The sequence below is a fragment of the Aulonocara stuartgranti genome (assembly GCF_965226115.1).
Source record: "Aulonocara stuartgranti genome assembly, chromosome: 8".
NCBI lineage: Eukaryota > Metazoa > Chordata > Actinopteri > Cichliformes > Cichlidae > Aulonocara > Aulonocara stuartgranti.
Window position 1 is genome coordinate 2,935,683 of NC_138959.1, and position 18,227 is coordinate 2,953,909.

General features: G+C 40.0%; 1 protein-coding gene across 3 annotated transcripts; it reads left to right on the forward strand.

The window, feature by feature from the left end:
- Positions 1-429: 429 nt before the first annotated feature.
- LOC309712265 (uncharacterized protein) lies at positions 430-18,204 on the forward strand. 3 transcript variants are annotated; one of them, XM_082542924.1, is made up of 7 exons: positions 433-811; positions 12,582-12,686; positions 14,740-14,835; positions 15,150-15,245; positions 15,560-15,658; positions 15,874-16,010; positions 16,424-18,204. In XM_082542924.1, the coding sequence occupies exons 1-7, from the start codon at positions 621-623 to the stop codon at positions 17,746-17,748; spliced, it is 2,049 nt and encodes a 682-aa protein (XP_082399050.1). In that variant the 5' UTR covers positions 433-620; the 3' UTR covers positions 17,749-18,204. The 3 variants fall into 3 exon arrangements, with proteins under 3 accessions (XP_082399051.1, XP_082399050.1, XP_082399052.1); XM_082542926.1 differs by lacking the exon at positions 433-811 and adding an exon at positions 1,658-2,739; XM_082542925.1 differs by lacking the exon at positions 14,740-14,835 and having other exon boundaries at positions 430-811.
- Positions 18,205-18,227: the final 23 nt, after the last annotated feature.

Consider the following 18,227-nt stretch of genomic DNA (forward strand, 5'->3'; position numbering starts at 1 on the left):
TTTAAAAAAACATTTAATCAAATGAAAAAAAACAAGAGCCCCAGGTGGTGTATGGATGCTTCCCGACGTTCCTTATACTCGCGATCAGTGAAGAATATGTTATCATAACTTTCTTACCTTAATAATTTAGATCATTTATGCATATTTCCCCTCTAATGAATCATTACTATTTTACTAAGCCATTTTAGATTCTGCATTAACTTACTTTTGGTATTTTAGAGAAAAATGGTCTCACTTTGCGTTGAGGCTCTTATTTTATTCACCTTTCAAACTTTGTAAACAGGTCTCTTTTTATTCAATTTGAAATTTTTAAAAATGGAAACCTACCTTCTTTTTTTAATTATTTGATATTGGATAAATATCAGATTATCTGAGTGAGCTACACACCCTTTACCAGGTCACACCCAGAAAGGACACTGCTTTCGGGTAAAATTCAGGGGTAGGAACTTTCTGTTGGGGGATGTGTGTTGCAAGGGGGAACAAAACAAAGTCCGGACTGAGGGACACGCTGCTGTTTTGGTCATGTGCTAGTCGTTTTTATCGTCCTCATGGAAGAATCGTCGCTTGTGCCTTAACTTTTTGTGGTGTCGTGGGGACTTTGAGTGTCCGCATTTGGAAAAATGCAGGATCATAATTATTATTTCTCAGGAGAAAAGATCAAGGACGTGCTGTCGAACAAGCTGGGGCACGAAGAGGAAAAACTGGAAGAAACGAAAGTGTTCTTAGGCGTCGCCTTCTCCAGGTGGACCTCGCTGAAGAGGGACAAAAGTTTTCAGAGTGATGCCGAAGTGGCCTGCTTTCTGCTGGACAGGTAATTCAAGTTGTGCCCGAAAGCGACGCGTGAATCGGTGTTACTGTTAGAAAAATTACGAAGTGAGACACAGCGTAACAATTGCGTTTATTTGCATGCGAGGAAGCAGTGTTAACGTCCCTTCGAGCCTCTTTATCTTTCCAACGCTGTGCTGGGAACAGAAACGTGTGAGACGGTTTTACAGGAAACACAGTTAGCTACGTGGTGTACTAGTACAGGGGTACTCAACCAGGATTTAGAGGTCAAGCAACATAGAACTATACGTATACACATTATAACCATTGAAACGTGATAACTGTGCACGTTCAAGTGACTGCTGTGAACAGTTTTAGGGGCTCATTTTCTTCCGCTCCTTTAATCAACTCCCCCACTTGTTTGCTCGTTAAAATAATTGAGCTCCAGCTTGTCCTTCCAGGATTATTTTTTTTTAACCCGGGCTTACATGTGGAGGTGCCCATTCATGAGCTGGGATGACATTTAGCTTTGAGCATGTTCACTGTGGAGAAAATTGCATGGCTTTTTTGTGTGGAGGCATTGCTCTGTTTTCAATGGCCACTTTTCTTTTTGCACAAAACGTTTGTTCTTTATTTTTTCTCCGTTTTTCACAGCTTTCTCCGGCGCACTCGTCTGTATCGGTCCCTTTCATTTTCTACACGTATCGCTTTCTTCCTGCCGTCTTCTCTAATCTAATCGCTTATTAAGCCCCTTTTTCTACAACCCAGTAATGGCGGCTTTATTTTTCTTGAACGAGACGCTCGCATTACTCATCTAGTGGGTAGGGTTACTGACCAGCCAATCGGTGGCATGCAGTCGGATGACGTCACATTTCAGTACCTGTTCAGATCGCTTGGAACGCTGTCACTGTCACGAGAGAGGAAACAAGATGGCGGAGTGAGCAGCAACTTTACTGCAGGCGTCCGAACTTTTTGGCTTTTTTTGTCCTGAAACTCTGAATTTATTAAAAGCAATAACCCGTTTTTTGCGCTTTTTGTGCACTTCAACCAGCCACTGGAGAACTAACTGTAAACCAGCTTTAATTTGTAATTTGTCCGGGGTTAATTTTGATACTTGTCCTATGATCACGATGGATCATGACTACAACGTTTCGGTATTGAGGGAGGCGTGTGACGAGGAGGATATTCAAGATTTGGAGATCACTGACATGACTTCCAAGGACTCCAGAATCAACTGGGCTCACACTCCGACGAAAAGCCCTAACCCGAAGAAAGCAAGAGGGGTGCGAGCGCAGTCGCTGGAGGAGGAGGACACCGCTGCAGCAATCTTGCAAGCAGTCAATGTGTTAACGCAAAAGATGGATGAACAGACGGCGTTGCTGCGTAAGTTTGAAAAGCGCATTGACATGAACACGGCGGAAATAAGAAAAAATAAAGTATAGTAGAACTCCAGGAGAAAGTTGGTGAGCTGCAGAAAGAAAACAAATCCCTGCGCAGCTCCTGTGAGGAACATGCTCGATATAAGAGGAAATGGAACCTAAGGCTGACTGGTCTTCCTGAGAAAGATGATGAAAACACGAGAGAGTCAGTTATCGGGATTCTCACCAGAGTTGTGCCCTTGTCTGTGGATAAACTGAGAGAGACTGTTGATACTGTTCATCGGCTGGGAAAGAAGGGGAACGCTGCATCTTCCGGGTCCCCGAGAGCCATAATTATCCAGTTTGGCATGAGAACGGTCCGGGACGACGTCTGGAAGAAATCGAGGCATGCGAGGGTTTGCAAGGAGATGAACATCCACTTCAAGGAAGACTTCTCCAAGGAAGATCGGGAGGCTCGAGTTAAGCTGTGGCCGCTGGTCCAGGATGCCAGGAGTAAGGGAAAGGGAGCGTTTTTGAAGGACGGCTACGCTCTGATTGATAACCAAAGAGTGGACCCGAACTGATTTTCTTTTGTGTGACCTTTTACACCTCTCAGGTATGCTGCTGTTGATTAAGCCTATTGCTTAGCATGTCATTTAATTTAAAATTTCCCGGTTGTTAAGGGTTATTGCACTGAATAGTTATTTTATACAGGACACGGCTGCTCGTTCCTGCGTGTCTTCTTAAGTTTCTTTTTCTTTTCCCCAATACTTTTGTAATAGTGTTATATGTTATCTGTTATTTCCTTGAACGTCAGGGGGCTAAGAAACATTGTGAAGCGTAAGGCTATCTTTCTTTTTTGCAAGGAGCAACAGGCTAACTGTGTCTTTCTACAAGAGACCCATTCGGCAGAGGCAGACACAAAGTTCTGGAAAACACAGTGGGGTGAATCTGTTTTCTTTAGTCATGGTACGTCTCACTCAGCTGGAGTGATGATTTTATTTAATAGGTTTCCGGGAAATGTCATAGACTGTAAAAGTGATTCTGATGGTCATTGGCTGATGATAGTGTCAGAGATTAATGGTTCAAAATACATTCTGCTGTGTGTATATGGTTATACTAATAGAGCTCAGAATAAGAAACTTCTAACCTTCCTTTGTGAACAGTTAGAGCAATGGAAATTGAGCTATCTTGTTGACAAAGTTGTTGTGGGGGGAGACTTTAACATAGCTCCTGATCCCTCTGTAGATCGTCTTCCATCCAGGACCTCATGCCACAGTTACGATGAAAGTATCCTTAATTTGGTCAACAAAGTTAGTCTCTGTGACGCTTGGAGGCTGAAAAATCCATCTGTATCTCAATTTACTTGGTTTAATTCATCTAATAATGGCCAGTGTTCCAGGATTGATTACTGGTTAGTCTCTAACAATTTGATCAACAACATTTCTAAGTGTGAAATCTCCGCTTCCCCTCTAACTGATCACTGTTTGATTTCCTTATTCATCTCATTAACCAAGGTGAAACATCAATCCCTTATTTGGAAATTCAACAACAACCTTCTGCATAATGACAACTTCTGCCTTGAAGTGAGAAATTTAATTGTGGAAATTGATAAACTAGATATGTCACATGTGAGCAAATGGGAATGGTTTAAATTCCAAGTTAAACAGGTAGCAATTCAAATTAGCAAATCCATTGCTAAACAGAAAAGACAGGAGCAACAAAGCATTATTGAAAGAATTAACAGGCTATGCTGCAAACAGGATTTATCTCTGGACGAACATATACAACTAAACACTTTTCAATCTCAACTAGACAAAATGTTCTTAGAGAAAGCCAATGGTGCCTATGTTCGTTCAAGAGCCCGGTGGATTGAGGAGGGTGAGAAAAACTCTTCCTACTTTTTTAATTTAGAAAAATACAGACAATCAAATAAGAAGATTCAATCACTGAATATCAAGGGGGTTTTGACTGAGGACCATGACAAAATAAACGTGGAAATACTTCATTTTTACAGTAACCTTTACAAGTCAACCTATTCAACGGAGAATGGCACTGTGTTTCTGGAAAGTCTTAGAGGCCTTAATGGGACATTGGATGTGGATATAAAGGTTCGTATGGAGAGTAAACTTGCAATCGAAGAGCTGGACAAGGCAATCGGACAAATGCCCAGGGGCAAATCACCAGGTATTGATGGGCTAACAGTGGAATTTTACTCCTTTTTCTGGCATGACATTAGATTAACTCTTTACAGTGCTTACTTAGAATGTATCTCATCAACTAATCTTTCACCTACAATGAAACAAGGTTTAATCACTTTAATTCCAAAACCCAACAAAGACAAACTACTTCTGGATAATTGGAGACCCATAACCCTTCTGTGTAATGATTATAAATTACTGGCTCATGTATATGCGAACCGCTTAAATGATTGTTTAACACATTTAGTGGATGAATGTCAGTCGGCGTTTATAAAAGGAAGACATATACACAATCACATTAGATTGATTTTTGATATGCTTGATTATCGCCAGTATATAAAGACAGAAAGCTTAGTGTTGTTTTTGGACTTTTATAAGGCTTTTGACACGGTTGAACATCCCTTCCTGCTTAAAGCCTTGAATTTCCTGGGTTTTGGGGATAACTTTTGTAATGTGATCAAAATGTTTTACAGTAACATTTCTAGCTCTGTCTCGCTTAACCCTGGAATGACACCTAGGTTTGAAGTGCAGAGAGGTATCCGTCAGGGATGCCCTATTTCCCCCAAATTGTTCATATTAACCACTCAACTGCTGGCACTTATCATCCAAAAAGACCCTGATTTGTATGGTATTAACATTTTTGACAAGGAATTCAAAATAAGCCAGTTTGCTGACGATACTGCACTGTTTTTAAGAGATAAATCCATGGTAGCTAAAGCGCTTAACACTATCTCATTATTCTCCCAGGCGTCAGGACTATGTCTGAATATTAACAAATGTGAATTGTTACCTATTCACACGTGTTCTGATTCTAATATAGCTTCTATAAGAGTTGAACTGGAAGTTAAATATTTAGGTATAGTGATTTCTAAAAATATGTCCCGAAGAGAAGACGACAACATCTGCAATCGTATCGTCGACATGAAGAAATCCCTTAGTCGTTGGTTGACCAGGGATATCACTATATTTGGCAGAGTCATCCTTTCCAAAGCTGAAGGTATCTCTAAATTAATTTACCCATGTCATTCTCTTTATGTTTCTCCCCAAAATATTAGGAAAGCCAACTCAATTATTTTTCAATTCCTATGGAAAAACAAAACCCACTATATTAAGAGATCACAGTTGGTTAAAGATTATGAGAAGGGTGGTGTCAGAGCCTTAGACTTTGAATCAATGATCGGAACTTTTAAGATCAACTGGCTCAGAGCTTGCTTATCTCAGTCTGATTCCATGTGGTTTCATATACCCAGATCTTTATTTAAGGAACTAGGAGGAATTGATTTTCTATTAAAATGTGACTTTGAGACTAGTAAAATACCTGTTACACTCTCTAATTTTCACAAACAGATTCTTCATTTTTGGAAAATGATGTTTACACACAACTTTTCTCCTCATATGTCGACCCTATGGAACAATAGAGTGATAACTGCTAACAAAAAGACATTATTTATCAGGAACTGGTTTGAGAGTGGTATCTTGTTTGTAACTGACTTGCTGGATTTGAGTGGTGCTCTATTGGATTACGTGTCTTTCTCAAAGAGACACAACTTTAATTGTCCATTAAAAGAATACAGAAAAGTTTGCTGTGCTATCCCTTTGGCCCTAAGGCAGCTGATACGCAACACAATGCTACACTCTGAGGTCAATCCAGCGCTGCCAAACCTAAAAATTGGTAACTGCATCCTAAATGATAGTAAATGTAACAATAAATTTATCAGTGTGAATTTTAAATCTATTCTTTTCCAGGGGTTTAACTCAGGTAGATATTTGCAGGCCCTTCATGGGGACCAGTCACTCATGGAAAAGGCGTTCTCAAAATTCATTCAGTGGCCTGTCTCCCCAAAAGTAAAAGAAACTCATTTCAAGATAATTAATAATATTTATCCTGTGTCTGAATTTTTAAAGAGGAGGTTTAAATTTGAGGTTAACCAGTGTGCATTTTGTGATTCAGCCTGTGAAACATTACACCATTTGTTTTTCTCATGTCCTGTGTCAGCTGCCTTTTGGTTAGAACTACACAGCTGGTTATCCCTCAAGATCAACGATATTCCCCAGTTTAGTATTTCTGATATTATTTTCTATATGGCTAAAACAACATCCATCTGTCTCTACTGTGATTAACATTGTCATCCTGTTAGGTAAATACCATATACATTGTTGTAAATGGAGGAATAGAAAACCATCCTTTACTTGGTTCATCAATGACTTTAAACATTATTTCATGTCACTTAAAAAACTGAAGTCAAGCAGATTTGCCGCAATCTATGATGACATTTCCCATTTGCTACTGTTTTGATTATTACCTATATTGTGTATCAACCTGTGCTCCTTTTAATTTCTTCCCCATTAATACTGTGGATCTTTTGTCTAGCCCCCTCCCCCCATATCCTTGCTGTTAGTTTTGTTGTATTGACTATGTTCTTTTTTTTTTTTTTTATCCTCCACGAGAGTTCATTTGCACTATAATGTATTATTTTGTTTGTGACTGTATTGTTCCAATTGTTAATAAAAAAAAATTAAAAAAAGCTGTCACTGTCACTACCCGATCCGTACCCCGCATGCGCGAAAGGTGTCTACTTCCGGTCGAAGCGTTTTACGATAGTTACGGGTCAGAGTATCTGTTAAGAATAATAAGTATCTCTTAACATGTTTCCAATAATGAAGCATTTCAATATAATGTAGACAAAAATGAAAAATAAAAAGATAGTTACGGATCAGGACTCCCCGATCCTTACTGCGCATGTGCAAAGTCGGACCGTACAAATTGGGTCTACCCGATCCGTACCGCGCATGTGCAGGGATTTTCTTCTTCTTCTTCTGTTCGTTTAATGGCAGTTTACTCCCCAGTATAAGAGGATACTGCCACCTGCTGACCAAGCGAATGAACCCTATTGTAAACTGAATTAGCGTAATTACAAACATCTGTTAAATTTGATTTAGTGATAGTCGAGTGTGTTTATGCTTGCATGTGTGGAGAAGATTGATTGGAATAGTGATGATGATGTCCGCTTACACTGTCAATTGTCAGTAAACACTTCATCTGGCTGATGAATCTACACGTGACATATTACAAAGTATTATTAACTCTGTAATTAAGCGCCATTCTTCTTATTTTACGGCGCTGTTGTTCAATCGGGGAACGCTCTCTGTTGAGGAGAGAAGCGTGAATTTGTTTGTATACGGATGATCCATTGTTTAAATGTCCCGGTAGTCGAAAAGGAGGCAGAGCTGTTGAGAAATGCTAGGAGCTAACTGGGCGCTAACCGTATCATTCAAATATATTGAATGTCGCAATGTTGGCAAAGAGAGGAAGTGACGTATGATTTGCGCATGCGGGGTACCGATCGGGTTTCTGGTACGGATCGGGTAGTGACAGTCACTACCCGATCCGTACCCTGCATGCGCGAAAGGTGTCTACTTCCGGTCGAAGCATTTTACGATAGTTACGGGTCAGAGTATCTGTTAAGATGTTAAGAATAACAAGTATCTCTTAAAATGTTTCCGATAATGAAACATTTAATATAATGTAGACAAAAATAAAAAGATAGTGACAGATCGTTACTGCGCATGTGCAAAGTCGGACCGTACAAATCGGGTCTACCCGATCCGTACCGCGCATGTGCAGGGGTTTTCTTCTTCTTCTGTTCGTTTAATGGCAGTGTACTCCCCAGTGTACGAGGATACCGCCACCTGCTGACTTAGCGAATGAACCCTATTGTAAACTGAATTACAAACGTGTGTTAAATTTGATTTAGTGATAATTGAGTGTGTTTATGCTTGTCTGTGAGGAGAGGATTGTTGGAATAGTGATGATGTCCACTATTACTGTCAATTGCCAGTAAACACTTCATCTGGCTGCTGAATCTTCACGTTAGGGCTGGGCCATATTATACCGTTCACGGTAATACCGGTATAATGTTAGGCAACGATAGGAAAATGAAATATCGCGATAGAATGGGAGTAAACCGCGCATGCGCAGTGCCTTTGTTTTCATACGCACATGGCCGATTGTTGAGTGAAACAGATGAACCAGAATTGGTTTGTAAAAATGGTGCAACTTCCGTGATGTGGAACTGGTTTGGTGTTTGTCCATCAGATACACAACAAAGCACATTTTTTTGCAGAACATGCAAGCAGCCGTTGTTATTGTCATATTTGTCGGACTAAGATGCTCTTAAATCTGGGAGTAATCTGGGTCCTAAACTCCGTATTCTTCAGGTCAAACAACACTGCAGCATCACTTAGAGTTAAAAACTGTCTAAATTCTTTCATCTTTAATAAAACGATCAGCATTGCTGCTTTACCAGGTGTAACTATAAAGTTTAACTTCCAGGCATCCATGAAAACAAAAGTTATTACATTTAACGGAGTTAGAAGTTAGCAGGAAGCTAGCGGAAGTTAGCTCGCTAGTTTCGCTAGTTACCTAAGCATGATATTGCATGTTCTGACTGAGAGATTTCTGAAAAAAATCAAACGTACAGCTCTGCTATCACTTCCAACATAAATGAAGACAGGAAACTAAACAGCAGCGACGTTTGCAGGGTTACTGAAGTTGGGCTAGCTGGTATATAATGATGTGCTACGTGATCGCTAGCGACACAGCTATGTTAGCATAACATAAACAGTGAAGCTGGAGGACGAACACTAACACTTTTCCACTTATAAAAGTTAACGTGAAGGTTCTTCATGGTTAGAGACAAATGCAATCGCATGGCAGGATGCTGTAAACGGACCAAACCTCAGTCAGGAGAACAACTGAGATAATCCATCCACAATACGAGGTTAGTCATTAATATACTGCAGCAACATGGGAATAGAGCAGCTGCCAGAGAATTCAACATTAATGAATCAATGGTACAGAAGTGGAGGAAGCAAGAAGAATGAGTTTAATAATGTTTGATTTATCTGACTGCTTTGTTTCGCTTAATGTGCCTTATAATTCCGTGCACCTTATGGTCCGAAAAATGCGTAATGCACACTGCAGTTTAATGTTGCAAAGCACCTCTTTTTAACTTCAGTGGATATTATACATGGTTATGCTCAGGATATGTCAGCCCATTTCTACTGGAAATGCCTTTTGGTTAAACTTTCAGCAAGGAATTTGCATTTGCACTGTTACATTTTTATAAAGCTTTAATGTACATAAAAACCAGCTTCTTGTTTAAGTGAAAATAAATGGAAGGTTGTCTTTTTGCACTAGTAATGTTGTGGAGTTGTATTTTGTCTCGCATCAATTATATCGTCGGTTATATCGTTATCGCAAATTTTCAAATATATATCGTGATAAATATTTTTGGCCATATCGCCCTGCTCTACTTCACGTGACATATTATAAAGTCTGTATTATTAACTCTGTCATTAGGCACCATTCTTCTTATTTTACGGCGCTGTTGTTCAATCGGTGGACGCTCTCTGTTGAGGAAAAAAGCAAAAATTTGTTGCGGATACGGATTATTCATTGTTTAAATGTCCCGGTAGTCGAAAAGGAGGCAGAGCTGCTGAGAAATGCTAGGAGCTAACTGGGCGCTAACCGTATCATTCAAATATATTGAATGTTGGCAAAGAGAGGAAGTGACGTAAGATTTGCGCATGCGGGGTACCGATCGGGTTTCCGGTACGGATCGGGTAGTGACAAACCCATGTGTTCTGGGAATCCATCCTACCTCAAAAAACATCCTACCCAATGTTTCTGCGCAGACACGGCGCATGCGCACAACACCAAACTCACATTAAGTGTAGCTTGCCATCACCAGTGTGTGAATGTGTGTGTGAATGGGTGGATGACTGGTTGTGTAAAGCGCTTTGGGGTCCTTAGGGACTAGTAAAGCGCTATACAAATACAGGCCATTTACCATTTATTTACCATTAACTTCTTTTTCTCTCACCCATTCGGAATACTTCTTCAGGTTATGTTATGGTTAGGTTAGGGGTAGGGTTAGGGTTTAGTCACAAGCCACCGTCAAATTATAATACGGGTAGGACGATTTGTCAGAGTAGGATGGTTTCTCAAAACCCCGGGAGAGCAGGTACTAAAAAGTACTTGCTACCAAGTAATATGATCTAATGGAAAACCCTGAAAACCGTGCTGAGGCAATCTGACTAGGTATTAGTTAAAAAAGGGCTTAACTCCGAGCTGTGGCACTGTAGCGTCTTAGTATTTTCCACCATCATTATTGCGTTACACCTAGGGCTGCCTCAAACGATTATTTTGATAGTCGACTATTCACCGATTATTTTTGCAATTAGTCGACTAATCAGATTATGCATCCACTGGACATAAAGCGTACAGCTTATTGCACCAGCATGCATCTGCTCTTATATAACTATCATTAGCTTACAGCTTTAAGTGTCTAAGGTATGTGCTAACTAAAAATAAAGATAAGATGATAGTTTATTAAACTTTTAATGGAATTTGCAGATTGTCTCAGTGGTGTTTAATAAACTCAGCCGTCTGCTCCTTGCTCACTAAAATATAATAGGACACTGGAATAAATTCTCACATTTGTTTAATCAGTTTTCTGTTTGATGTTTATTCAGCTGTGTGAAAACTGTAACTTTAATCTCAGCCAAACTGATTTACTCAGGAACAAATAAAACACTGAAGAAAGCCAAACAGTAACATTTTTGTTATCTAAGTGACTTATATATCATGTTTAACCTGAGTAGTGAAAGACCACAGGGGGTTTGCGGTTCTCACCAGCTCTAGTGAGCCTTGAGTCCCCCGGCTAGCTATCGAGCTGGTGGGTAACGGACGTCTCCGAAAACGTCGGAGCACTTATGCAAAAATGTGATGTCTTGATAAACCGAGCAGATATTTGAAGGTTACACAGCTACATTCTTGCTTGAAAATATGCTAAAAGTTTAGTAATATTAAAACTAAATAGCTGCTGCCATTGTTGGAAATTGGAATTGGCTGGGCCGTGCTATGTGTCTACGAATTTGGACAGCCTTCGTTGCATCGCAATAGCGTAATGAGCCTACAAATGCAGCCACCGAAAGATGCGGCTCCTGAATTTGTACACGGCTACAATACCGGAGCCAGCTTCTTCTTCTTCTTCTTCTTCTTCTTCTTCTTCTTCTTCTTCGGCGTTTAATGGTAGCTGGCATCCTTGTACATGCATTGCTCCAACCTTCTGTTTCAGGCCGTTCTTACACTCTGAAATCCTACTACTTATTCCTGCATCTTTCAGGATCTTACAAAGCTTCAAACAACGCGTCGGCTATTAAATTAGTCGATGTAATCGTGACTTGTCGACTGATCGTGGCAGCCCTAAATACACCCCAGTGCTGTCTGCAGTGTCATCATAGGTCATCTGTGCAGTCGTCCACCTTCTGCCCTATTTGGTGATACATGATGGTCTTGGTTAGAGCAGTCAAAGGAGCTTGCAAAGAAAAGCGTCTGGACTTCTTTAAGTTACTTGAAGACGTTTCACCTCTCATCCGAGACGCTTCTTCAGTTCTAAGGTCAAATGGTGGAGAGTCCCAGATATAAGCCCTCCTTTGACTACGATGACCTGGATGACTGAGAACCTTTACAGACACCTTGGTTAGAGCAGTTTCGATCAGTCTCTGGATCAACCTTCTCAGGGAGGGAACGCAGCAGCATTCGCAAACAGTCAGCAAGGCCATTGCAACTGCTTACTTGTATGTTAGATGGAAGTACATGACCACCAGCTTCCTTTTGGATAACTGTGCGAGTAACGGCACTGTCACAAAGAACAGTTATTGGCTTACCTGTAGCCAGCAAGGATACTTGGGGCAGTTTTTCAGCTGAATTTAAGGAAATCACTACATTTTCAAAGACAATACTTCTGATTTCCTCCCATCTAGTCTCCCTTCCCATTTATCTTGGTGGTTATCATCCCTCTTGCGTTGATGTGCATGGCATAATAATTTGACACTGTTTCAACTACAATTTCCAGAAGATGGACTACAAAATGCACATCTTGCTTCATGTTTTTACTGCATTGTTACAGCTGGTCTCAGAAACAATGGTGTGAAATGAAAAAACACATTAACTTTGTGCTGTTCAGCGGTGTAATTTTAAAAATGTGTATTTATCAATGTTAAAAAGGGTTCGAGTTTCACAAATTAATGTGTGTTTTGATGCTTGATCTGTACAACAGTGTTAGTTGTGGGTTAAATGTTGTTTCATTTGATCGATTCATGTGATAGGAACAGTCAGAGAGGAAGGTTAATGCCACCAGCAGTTGTCATGTAGAATTTAACATTTTGATGTTTCTGTTGTTTCCTCCAGCTATGAGAGAGTTGTGATGACATCAGCGCCCACAAAGGAAAAGCCTTCACAAGTCCCAGCTCCAGCTACCTTTGGCACCAGTCATTCTTTTAATGGAGCCAACAGGCAAGTCCTTCCATGTCAAGAAATTCCATATGTTTTGAATACGAATGAATACATGTTCATGTATATGTACACTACCAGTTTAAAGTTTGGACACACCTTCTCATTTAATGTTTTTTTTTTCTTTATTTTTATGACTCTTTACATTGTAGATTCTCACTGAAAGCATCAAAACTATGAATGAACACATTTGGAGTTATGTAATAATTGAAAAAGTGTGAAATAACTTAAAACATGGTTTATATTTTAGATTCTTCAAAATAGGCACCTTTGCTTCTTTAGGTTGTTACCTGAAATGGTTTTCCAGCAGCCTTGAAGGAGTTCTTAGAGATGCTGAACACTTGTTGGCCCTTTTGCCTTCAGTCTGCGGTCCATCTCATCCCAAACCATTTTGATTGGGTTTAGGTCAGGTGACTGTGGAGGCCAGGGCATCTGGCACAGCACTCCATCACTCTCCTTCTTGGTTAAATAGCCCTTGCACAGCCTGGAGGTGTGTTTGTCCTTTTGAAAAATAATTGGTAGTCTAACTAAACACAAACCGGATGGGATGGCATGTCACAGTAGGATGCTGTGGTAACCAAGCTGGTTCGGTGTGCCTTCAATTTTGAATAAGTCCCCAATAGTGTCACCAGCAAAGCACCCTCACACCGTCACACCACCTCCTCCATGCTCCACATTGGGAACCATGCATGTAGAGACCATTCGTTCCCCTTTTCTGCATCACACAAAGACACGGCAGGTGGAACCAAAGATCTCAAATTTGGACTAATCAGACCAAAACACAGATTTACACTGGTCTAATGTCCATTCCTTGTGTTTCTTGGCCCAAACAAATCTCTTCTGTTTGTTGCTTTTCCTTAGTGGTAGTTTCTTAGCAGCTATTTGACCATAAAGGCCTGATTCACACTGTGTCATCTGAACTGTTGATGTAGAGACGTGTCTGTTACTGGAGCTCTGTGTGGCATTTTCCTGGGGTGTAGTTAACTTGTGATTTCTGAGGCTCGTCACTCGGATGAATTTATCCTCAGCAGCAGAGGTGACTCTTCCTTTCCTGGGGCGGTCCTCATGCGAGCCAGTTTTCTCGTTGCGCTTGATGGTCTTTGTGACTGCACCTGGGAACACATTCAAAGTTTTTGCAGTTTTCTGGACTGACTGACCTTCTGTTCTTAAAGTAATGATGGACTGTTGTTTCTCTTTACTTAGCTGATAGTTTTTGTCATAATATGAATTCTAACAGTTGTCAAATAGGGCTGTCAGCTGTGTACCAACTTGATTTCTGCACAACACAACTGGTAGTCCCAACCACATTTAGAAAGCAAGAGATTCCACAAATGAACCCTGGCAGGCACACCTGTAAAGTGAAAACCATTTCAGGTGACTATATCATGAAGCTCATTAAGAGAAGGCCAAGGATTTGCAGCGCTGTCTACAAAGCAAAGGGTGGCTACTTTCAGGAATGTAAAATATAAGATATATTTGGGATTATTTATCAATTTTTACTTTGCTACACAATTACATACATCTTGCTTCATATATTTGATGTCTTCAGTATGTAGGTGAAGGAAAGATGTGAAAGGGAATTTATAATCACTTACAATGAGAACATCGTTGTGTACTCCAGACTCTGTGATTATGTCAGAGCTTCCCAAAGTGTGCCCCCCCCCCCCCTCAATGAAAAGGGGGGAAAAAATGCTTGGAAACTGTTAGCATGGGGCGCCCACACAAACGCAAAGCAGGAGATGAAGCATCGCTGAATATGTTTCCAAACCAACTTCATTCTAAGACAAATGGTGTGAAATGAAAAAACACATTATTAACTTTGTGCTGTTCAGCGGTGTAATTTTAAAAATGTGTATTTATCAATGTTAAAAAGGGTTCAAGCTTCACAAATTAATGTGTGCTTTGATGTTTGATCTGTACAACAGTGTTAGTTGTGGGTTAAATGTTGTTTCATTTGATCGATTCATATGATAGGAACAGTCAGAGAGGAAGGTTAATGCCGCCAGCACTTGTCATGTAGAATTTAACATTTTGATGTTTCTGTTGTTTCCTCCAGCTATGAGAGAGTTGTGATGACATCAGCACCCACAAAGGAAAAGCCTTCACAAGTCCCAGCCCCAGCTACCACTGATACACCTCGTTCTTTCAACAGGCAAGTCCTTCCATGTCTAAATTTATAAATGTTTTGCATATATTCAGGCTGCTAGTTTGGTTTTAAGATAAATGTAATGCTGCATTTTGTTGCCACTGGCTCAGAACTAACAAACTTTGATACAGTCAGTTTGGACTTTTTCTTCCAGCGTCTGTACACACAACCAATGGCATGAAATGAAACATATTTATATTTGTGCCGTTCATTGTTGTAGGTTTAAAATAAACCATCTGTTGATATGCTCCTCATCGTTAATGCCACCAGCACTTGTCATGTAGAATTTAACATTTTGATGTTTCTGTTGTTTCCTCCAGCTATGAGAGAGTTGTGATGACATCAGCGCCCACAAAGGAAAAGCCTTCACAAGTCCCACCCCCAGCTACCACTGATACACCTCATTCTTTCAACAGGCAAGTCCTTCCATGTCTAAATTTATAAATGTTTTGCATATATTCAGGCTGCTAGTTTGGTTTTAAGATAAATGTAATGCTGCATTTTGTTGCCACTGGCTCAGAACTAACAAACTTTGATACAGTCAGTTTGGACTTTTTCTTCCAGCGTCTGTACACACAACCAATGGCATGAAATGAAACATATTTATATTTGTGCCGTTCATTGTTGTAGGTTTAAAATAAACCATCTGTTGATATGCTCCTCATCGTTAATGCCACCAGCACTTGTCATGTAGAATTTAACATTTTGATGTTTCTGTTGTTTCCTCCAGCTATGAGAGAGTTGTGATGACATCATTGGCTACAAAGGAAAAACCGTTACAAGTCATAGGTCCAGCTGCCTTTGGCGCCACTTTGAGTGGAGCAAACAGGTAAGTCTTTCCTTGTCCAAATTTGTATGTTTTTGTATATAGTCATGTATACATTTTAAAGATTAAATTCCATGGCTAGTATCTGTTTTTGGATCAGTTGAGCCCAACAGAAAACAGAACCATGCGCAAACACAAAATTAGTATTTATAAGAACCATTAGTCTCACGCGTTGTGGGGTATAACTCTGAATATCTCGATGGCTTATTGTTTTTCAGATTTCCGTATCCAAGATTGCCAAACGGAGTGGGGATGCGTCCAGTGACTAACCTTCAACCACCTGACCCCAGAATTCTCAAAATGGTTGTATTTGTACCTCCACGAGCAACATCAGTGTTAACACAAGTCAGGAGAAGTAAGTATTAAATTATTTTTAATTTTATTGTAGCCTATTAAATTACCATTATTCCCACAGAATTATGTAAAAACTATTAGATGGCACAATAACTTAATATTTGATGGCACTAACTTACACATGGCTGGGCATTATTTTATCCATAAATTACTACAATTGACTGTTGCAACTGCTCTGTACTTTGTGATTTAAACTAAAGAAAGGTAAATAATACAACAACTGTCAAATGGGTCCATCAGCTGTGAAGTGGAACTGAGACCTTTTCACCAGTTTTAATAAAAATAAATGCTGTTCTTGGATAATTTGTAATTTGAAAATCTTTCCAAAAATAGAAATGTGTCCTTTTATTTTCAAAATAATATTAAAACTGTAGACACACACTCATCCGTTATCCACATCTGTGTTCAATGCAGATGCCCAAGATGCTCCACCTCAATTAAATGCTGGTCTGAAACAGCGGGTCATAGATCATCTCCAGCTAAAGAAAAAACAGGAAGAAGGGCCCACAAAGATGGAGCTGGAGGAGCGTTGTATAAAGATGGAGCTGGAGGAGCGTCATATAGAGGAGGAGCAGGAGGAGTGTTGTATAAAGATGGAGCTGGAAGAGCATCGTATAAAGATCGAGGTGGAGGAGCGTCGTATAGAGACGGAGCTGGAGGAGCGTCATATAGAGATGGATCTGGAGGAGCGTCGTATAATAAATCAGCAGGAGCGCATTGAAAAGGAGGAGCAGGAAGAATGCCACTTAAAAGACGAACACAAAGAACGCCAAATAAAGGAGGAGCAGGAGGAACATCACATAAATAGCGAAGAGGTTGAAGTGAATCTTAATGGGATAAAGGAGGCTGATATCACCGGGTTCCTGCTCACTTCTGTTCATGTGAAGAGTGAAAATGATGAAAAGAAACCGCAGTCCCCACAACCTCATCAAGGCCCGCCTCTCAAAAACATGGAAGCGCAGACACAAACCAGAGGATCAGGTAAACAAATGAAAACAGAAACTGAGGACGATGAAGGAAGCAAAAAGGCTAGGAACTCTTATCACAGTAGCTGTTTACCACAGAATACTAATTTACAGGCTTCAGACTTCACCGAGACTAAAGATGGTACTGTGGATGGTGATAATTATTGGCAGGAGCCATTGTCTGCTTCTGAACCTGAAACTGAAGATGGCAAGAGTAAAAATTCTAACCTGCATCAGTCTCTGTCAGAATCTGGATCTGAAACTGAAGACAGCAGCATTGATAATTATAACTTGCACAGATCTTCATCAGAATCTGGCTCTGAAACTGAAGACAGCAGCATTGATAATTATAACTTGCACGGATCTTCATCAGAATCTGGCTCTGAAACTGAAGACAGCAGCATTGATAATTATAACTTGCACGAATCTTCATCAGAATCTGGATCTGAAACGGAAAGCAGCAGCAGCATTGATAATTATAACTTGCATGGACCTTCATCAGAATCTGGATCTGAAACGGAAAGTAGTAGCAGCAGCAGCAGCACCAGCACAAGCACCAGCAGCGTTGATAATTATAATTTGCACAGACCTTCATCAGAATCTGGATCTGAAACTGAAGGCAGCATCAATGAAGATAATGGTAAATGGCGGAAACCGTTGTTAAACTCTGAACCTAAACTTGTAAACAGTGGTGCAAATGGAAAAAAGCGATTTCACACACCAGAGAAACCTTTTCGTTGTAAAATTAGACGTAAAACAAGTAAAATATTTTAATAAACTAAAACAGATTACTTAAGACTCATAGGACAGGACAAACAGTTTGCAGCTTTTATAAAAAAAAAAAAATGATGACAATAATAATAATAATAAGGTTAAAGTGTCAGACGTAGGGGTTCACATGGGGCCGAGAGAGAGACCATTTAGTTGTAGCGTCGGCAGCCACATGACTGATGGCATGACATGATTAATTATACATTTTTAGTGTTATGGTCATTGGTGTTTCTGATGGCTTTCTAGCATGCACGGCAGAGTAGGAAATTTGAACAAGGGGTTATCTTATCAAATTCATGTTTCTAAATTGCTGAATAGTTAGTTGATCAGTACAAGGGAATAATTCCAGATGATGCTGTGTACATGGTCTTTTGGTAATTATTAGTGGCAGTAATCTGATTTAAACCATTTTTGTTATGATTGCTAAGGTAACATCAATAAAGCACACTGAGAAACTGCCTCCATGCTTTTTCTTTACTGGA